Source organism: Hyperoodon ampullatus, assembly GCF_949752795.1.
Source record: "Hyperoodon ampullatus genome assembly, chromosome: 1".
In the NCBI taxonomy this organism is placed as follows: domain Eukaryota; kingdom Metazoa; phylum Chordata; class Mammalia; order Artiodactyla; family Ziphiidae; genus Hyperoodon; species Hyperoodon ampullatus.
Genome location: NC_136914.1, coordinates 12,744,909 through 12,752,091, shown reverse-complemented (window position 1 = coordinate 12,752,091; position 7,183 = coordinate 12,744,909). Strand labels below are relative to the sequence as shown.

Here is a 7,183-nt window from a genome sequence, read left to right as displayed (position 1 = left end):
GATGTACTGCCCTTCTATGATGTCTTTTATTTCTTCTGTAAAATACAGACCTAAATAGGCATTTTCATCATAAAATTGTACTGGTGAGAATTTTGCTTTTTTTTTTTTTTTTTTTTTTGTCACTTGCAATCCTCTTATAGGCTGTGAAATGCAATCTTCCATAAAAAGAAATGTGTTAAATCACACTGATTTCTATTCCAATGAAAATTACACTTTGCTTTTAATGGGAATGACTCAGTCAATCAAATTGAAAGCTGAGACATTCTGTCCCGAACGGAAGTTTTAAAAACGTAATTTCTTCTTTCTTCCCTGACACAGAGCCACCCCTCCCTCACCTAAAGAACACTGAGGTGGAAGGCACATACTGAAAAAAAAAATGAATACCTATCAAATGCATCTTTCTCTACAAACTGTGACCTTGGGTTTTAGCACAAAATCTAAATTTAAAATGTAACTCAGATGTGTCAATAGAAACTCACAGAATTCTAAATAAAGTTAGCTGGTTGGTGGTTAGATGAAGCAGTGCTGCATTAGAGATTAGATCTGATCAAATCATCTCTATGTGACTATCTTTATGGCTACACTGGGACCTCCTGAAGCTGGTGCCACATCATATATAAGCTTTACCAGAACGTGGAACAAGTAACCATCTATATTATAAGATGTGTGTGTATGTGTGTTTAAGAGGGGGTCACGTGAACTAGTTTACAAATTTAAACATTTCCAGTTAATATTCCTTCTGATGTTTAATTTTTAGTCACACAAGTAAATCATGTTGATTATAGAAAAGTTAGAAAACACACAGAAGCAAAAATTTTAAAAGTTGAAATCTACAGTGTATAGTGTAATTTTCTTTCCAAACAGACATGAGTTGAGACTACACATAGAGTTTTGTAACTTGCTTTTGTTGCATAACAATACGGTGAGCACATCCTCAGATTATTTTATTTTATTTTTAAAATATTTATTTATTTAACTGGCTGTGCCAGGTCTTAGTTGCAGCACTCAGGATCTTGGCTGAGGTATGCGGGATCTTTAGTTGCGGCATGCGGGATCTAGTTCCCTGACCAGGGATCGAAACCAAGCCTCCTGCATTAGGAGCGCAGAGTCTTAACCACTGGACCACCAGGGAAGTCTCATCCCTAGATTATTTTATTTTTTTTAATTTTTAAATAAAAAAATTTTATTTGATAAATTCATTTATTTATTTATTTTGGGCTGAGTTGGGTCTTTGTTGCCACACGCGGGCTTTCTCTAGTTGCGGTGAGCTGGGGCGACTCTTCGCTGTGGTGCGTGGGCTTCTCACTGCGGTGGCTTCTCTTGTTGCGGAGCACGGGCTCTAGGGACACAGGCTTTAGTAGTTGTGGCACGCGGGCTTCAGTAGCTGTGGCTCACGGGCTCTAGAGCACAGGCTCAGTAGTTGTGGTACACGGACTTAGTTGCTCCGCGGCATGTGGGATCTTCCAGGACCAGGGCTCGAACCCATGTCTCCTGCATTGGCAGGCGGACTCTTAATGACTGCACCACCAGGGAAGCCCCCCCAGATTATTTTAAACAAACATTTATATCATTAATTTTATTGACTGCATATTATTTATGCAGTCATAAATGGACCTTCATTTATTTAACTTGTTGGACCTTAATTATTTGCTTCTTTAAAATGTTATAAGTGAATGTGTGATGAACATGTTTGGCTATGTATCTTTGCATATTTGTCCAATTATTTTCTTAATATAGATTCTTAAAAGTGGAATTTCTGGGCCATCTAGAATGCATCATTTGTTTTTAACATCTTTATTGGAGTATAATTGCTTTACAATGATATGTTAGTTTCTGCTTTATGACAAAGTGAATCAGTTATACATATACATATGTTCCCATAACTCTTCCCTCTTGCATCTCCCTCCCCCACACCCTCCCTATCCCACCCCTCTAGGTGGTCACAAAGCACCGAGCTGATCTCCCTGTGCTATGTGGCTGCTTCCCACTAGCTATCTTTTTTTTTTTTTTTTTTTTGCGGTACGCAGGCCTCTCACTGTTGTGGCCTCTCTCGTTGCGGAGCACAGGCTCCGGACGCACAGGCCCAGCGGCCATGGCTCACGGGCCCAGCCACTCCGTGGCATGTGGGATCTTCCCGGACCGGGGCACGAACCCGTGTCCCCTGCATCGGCAGGCGGACTCTCAACCACTGCGCCACCAGGGAAGCCCAGGCCATACATTTTATTTCACTAAATCCTCACAGTGATCCCGTGGGGTAGGAACTCAATGTACTATTAATGAACTCCATGTTACGGATGAGGAAACCAAGTCACAAAAAGGTAAAGTAACTTGACTGGAGTCACACAACTAGGAAGTGGTAGAGTCAGAATTCAAAACCAGGCAGCCTAAATCTAGCCCGCACTCTTGATTATAACGTACTTTTGTCCTATAAATATTGTCTATTATCACCACTATTCTATATTATAGTTGTCTCAATATTATCTCAATAAATTTTTTTAAGTGATGGAATTATTCTCAGATCATCTTTGGTGTATGAGGGGCTTATAAGTGCTTTGCATGCAGATGCGCAAGGCTCTGAATGAGATTGTACAAAAAAGATGACATGACAGTGAAGACGGAAACATGGTGGGGCTACCCTCTCCAAGGTGTTTTCGGCAGGGAAAATTTTTTTTTTCCACATCTTCTTTCCTTTAATTGAAAAAAAAATTAGAAAATGGCAGTTAATATAGGGCACAAACAAATCAACAGTGGAAAACATAGACAAGAGAAAACAAAAAATGCGTTTGGCTTCTTAAATTGGTTAAAAGCACAAAACACAACAGGCAGAAAGTCTCTTTTAAAGAAATTAAAAAGCTGTGTTTTTTTCCACAATTTTCCCCAAGTCAGGTATATACATACCCCCAAAAATGGTATGTAAAGGAAAACTGTCATATACAAGAAGTTGTATTCTGACAGCTGTTGAAATGGGAATTAACACAGTCATGTCAGCAACAGGCTAAAAGTTAAAAAAAATCGAGTCTTCAGATGCCAGCAGGGAACTGTTGAATAGCTAAAAACCTTGTGCAGGCTCTGGTCTCCAGTTCTTCCCTTCATTTTTCATTCATATTTCCATCAAGAAACTTAGACTTGGACTTCCCTGGTGGCACAGTGGTTGAGAATCCGCCTGCCAATGCAGGGGACATGGGTTCAAGCCCTGGTCCAGGAAGATCCCACATGCCGTGGAGCAACTAAACCCGTGTGCCACAGCTACTGATCCTGTGCTCTAGAGCCCGCGAGCCACAACTACTGAGCCCACGTGCCACAACTACTGAAGCCTGCGTGCCCAGAACCCGTGCTCCAAACAAGGGAAGACACCGCAATGAGAAGTCTGCGCTCGGCAGCAAAGCGTAGCCCCCGCTCGCCGCAACTAGAGAAAGCCCACACACAGCAACAAAGACCCAACACAGCCAACAATAAATAAATAAATAAATATTAAAAAAAAAAAAAAAGAAACTTAGACTTTTTACTGGTCTTTTTCCCTCTATCATTTTAAAGTGATGAGATTTGTGTATCTCAGTGGTTCTCAAATTTTAGTGTGTCCAAACCACCTGGAGGGCTTGTTAAAAGACACTGGTCCCAGAATTTCTGATTGAGGCCTGAGAATTTGCATTTCCAACCAGTCCCCAGGTGACGTTGATGCTGTTGCTCTAGGGACCACAGTTCCAGGAACCACTGGTATAGATCTAAGAAGCGCACTGCAGCTGGAGGCTACCTCTCTTATGGATTTATTTAAAGTTACCTGTGGGATCTAGGTATCGTGTCTTCAGCCCTGGATTAATTTATCCCTTTTCATCAGACTCTGATTTATGAAATGATCTAAACTCATCTCTCAGTTGTACACTGGGCCCCAAATTACCTTTGCGATCCTGTATTCGTGTGTTAGACTCTACTTATAACCTACACATTAATCCACTAATTGTTGGTGAACACTTATTAGATGCCTGGTGCTGTGGAAGATGCTGGAATTGCATATTGAAGAAAACCAAACACCATTGGTACCACAAGAAGCTTACAACAGGTAGGAATCAAATACTATTCAAAAGATAAACATAAAATTCAACCATGTAAGTGCTAGGAAGGAAAAGGCCATGGGCTCTGTGATATTAAAGTTGGAGGTCTGACTTAGATACAACTCTTAATTTTGATTCTCTTTCTCTTCTATTACTAGGTGGAAACTAAGGAGAATCGGAAAAGTTGAGTCAACTCAATTTCCCCAGAGGCAAGGTGGAAGAGGAAAGAGTCCCACGCCATGTGTAATAACAGAGAGAAGACCAACTTGCTCAGCAGATCAGTTGACTTCTGGTGACCTAGCCTTCTAGGATTATTCCCTATCTCAAGTTCTGGAATCAGTTAGTCATATGGCATCTAGACACATGGAGGTTGTTTAGGAAAGACCTTTGATAATGACATAATGGTGAGATGTAGCCAACTAAATGCCCCCTGCTCCCTCTAAAAGTTGGAAGAATGGTTACATTTGGCAATTTCTTTTTTTTTTCAATTTTTAGTTTTTAAACTTTGTTTCAAAGTTAAACCCAAGACACATTGACTTCATAGGAAGTCCACTGAGAAATGTTTTTCTACGCTGAACACCTGTTTCCCCTCAGTCTCCCTCAACACAGCATGTGCATGTTAATTACTTTCATTTTCCAATCACTGCTGTCCCACCACTATACCAAGATCACTTAAACTGTGTGTGTTGTATTCTGAATGTTCTTAGTTATACCCTAATTTCACTAACTGCAAAAGATTTTCTGGGATAAACTCCCACTTGAATTCTTTTGCTACTATATTTATAAAATAAAAATAAAGTATCTAAAATTGCAAATGTCTTTTGAATCAGAATCTTATTTACAAGAATTTACCTCACACATATACTTGTATATGTGACAAAGATGAATGTACATTTTATTGTGGTATCATTTCTATTGACGCACAAAGACTGAAAAAACCTAAATGACCTTTCAACGGAAGACAGGTTATATAATTTGTACTTTATCCTTATAAATCATGGAAATCAAAGTTTTAAAAATATGAGGTCCCTCTACATACACATCTACTATGAAATGAGTTTTAAGTTAATAAGTAAAAAAAAAAAAAGCCAGATTCAGAACAGTATATGTGGGGACTTCCCTGGCAGCGCAGTGATTAAGAATCTGCCTGCCAATGCAGGGGACACAGGTTCGAGCCCTGATCCAGGAAGATCTCACATGCCACGGAGCAACTAAGCCCTCGTGCCACAACTACTGAGCCTGCGCTCTAGAGCCTGTGAGCCACAACTACTGAGCCCGTGTGCCACAATTACTGAGCCCATGTGCCTAGAGCCCGTGCTCTGCAACAAGAGAAGGCACCACAATGAGAAGCCCGCACACCGCAACAAAGACCCAATGCAGCCAAAAATTAATTAATTAATTAATTAAAAAAAAAGAACAGTGTATGTGGGATGTTCTCATTCATATTAAAAGAGAGGTTAGAAGGTGCAGAAGCGAATTTTGCTAGGGGAAGGTCTGGAGGGAGGTGGCGGCTCCGCTGGGCGGGCGGTGGCGATTCCACGTGCTCCTCGCGGCCGGTTGAAACCGTTGGCGGGCGCTGGCTCAGAGGATAAGACTTAAAACCTGTCTTGGATAAAAAAATATTTAATCATTTAGCTAAAAATGGTATTTTTTTACATGCAGTGCATGTGGTGAATCAGTGAAGAAAATACAAGGAGAAAAGCATGTGGCTCTTTGCGGAAACTGTGAATGTCTTTCCTGCATTGCCTGCGGTAAAGACTTCTGGGTTGACGACTATAAAAACCATATGAAATGCATGAGCGAAGATCAGAAGTATGGTGGCAAAGGGTATGAAGGTAAAACCCACAAAGGTGATGTTAAACAGCAGGCATGGATTCAGAAAATTAATGAGTTAATAAAAAGATCCAATGTCAGCCCCAAAGTGAGGGAGCTTTTAGGGCAAATTAGTGGTTTTGACAACGTTCCCAGGAAAAGGGAGAAATTTCAGAATTGGATGAAGAACAGTTTAAAAGTTCATAATGAATCCATCCTGGAGCAGGTGTGGAATATCTTTTCTGAAGCTTCCAGCAATGAACCAGTCAGTAAGGGGCAAGATCAGCAGCTGCTGGAGCAAGCGGCCAGACCATGTGCAGAGAATAACGCCAAGGTCATGTCCTTCAAAGCGAATGACAGCATGGAAGAGCCGGCAGAGATGAAGAAGAATAAGAGAGAAAGGAAGGAAGAACGGCAGAAGAAGAGAAACAAAGAAAAGAAAGAACTAAAATTAGAAAACCACCAAGAGAATTCAAAGAGTCAGAAGCCTAAGAAGCGCAAAGCAGGACAGGAGGCCGAGCAGGAGGCTGCAGGGGAGGCCGTCTTCGAGGCCGCCGGCTCTGCAGGGAAGAAGAGCCAGAGGAAGAGGAGCAAGGCTGAGTGCACCCAGGACGGGGCGGTGGATGGAGGCGCGGAGCGGGAAGGGGAGACAAAAACTAGTCTAGGGAAAAGAAAGCAGAAGCATTCGGAAGTTGAAGCAGATTCTAAGAAGAAAAAGATTAAGCTCCCGGGACATTCTGAGGACGGAGAACCGGAAAACCATGAGGCTCCTGCAAAAGGTAAATTCAACTGGAAGGGAACTATTAAAGCAGTTCTGAAACAGGCCCCAGACAACGAAATAACAATCAAAAAGCCAAGGAAAAAGGTTTTAGCTCAGTATTATGCGGTGACAAATGAACATCACAAATCTGAAGAGGAACTCCTGGTCATCTTTAACAAGAAAATCAGCAAGAACCCCACCTTGAAGTTATTAAAGGACAAGGTCAAGCTTTTAAAATGAACATTTTTATATTTAAAAATCAAATCCATTCCGTTGATCTTCTTCTTTCACAACTATTTGTAAAACATGTAATGATTATAACAACTCAAATTTTGCTTTCCAAAGCTGTATTTTTAAGTTAAGAAAAAAATATATTTTTGGTAGAACTTATATGAGAAAATAAAATATATTCTTGAACCAAGTTAAAAAAAAAAAGTGAGAGAGGTTAATCTATATCTATCCATCGATCTGTCTATATTCTAATATATTAATAGCACTATTTTCCTCTAGGAAAGGAAGATGGCAGGGTGAGTATCTGGGACGAGAGAAAGAGTTTAAACTT

General features: G+C 40.7%; 1 protein-coding gene across 1 annotated transcript; it reads left to right on the top strand.

The window, feature by feature from the left end:
- Window positions 1–5,825: 5,825 nt before the first annotated feature.
- LOC307060091 (cell growth-regulating nucleolar protein-like) lies at window positions 5,826–6,861 on the top strand (the record flags this gene model as incomplete). Its single annotated transcript, XM_079714451.1, has 1 exon — window positions 5,826–6,861. Exon 1 carries the CDS (start codon window positions 5,836–5,838, stop codon window positions 6,859–6,861), a length of 1,026 nt encoding a protein of 341 aa, XP_079570577.1. The 5' UTR covers window positions 5,826–5,835.
- Between the last annotated feature and the right edge of the window lie 322 nt (window positions 6,862–7,183).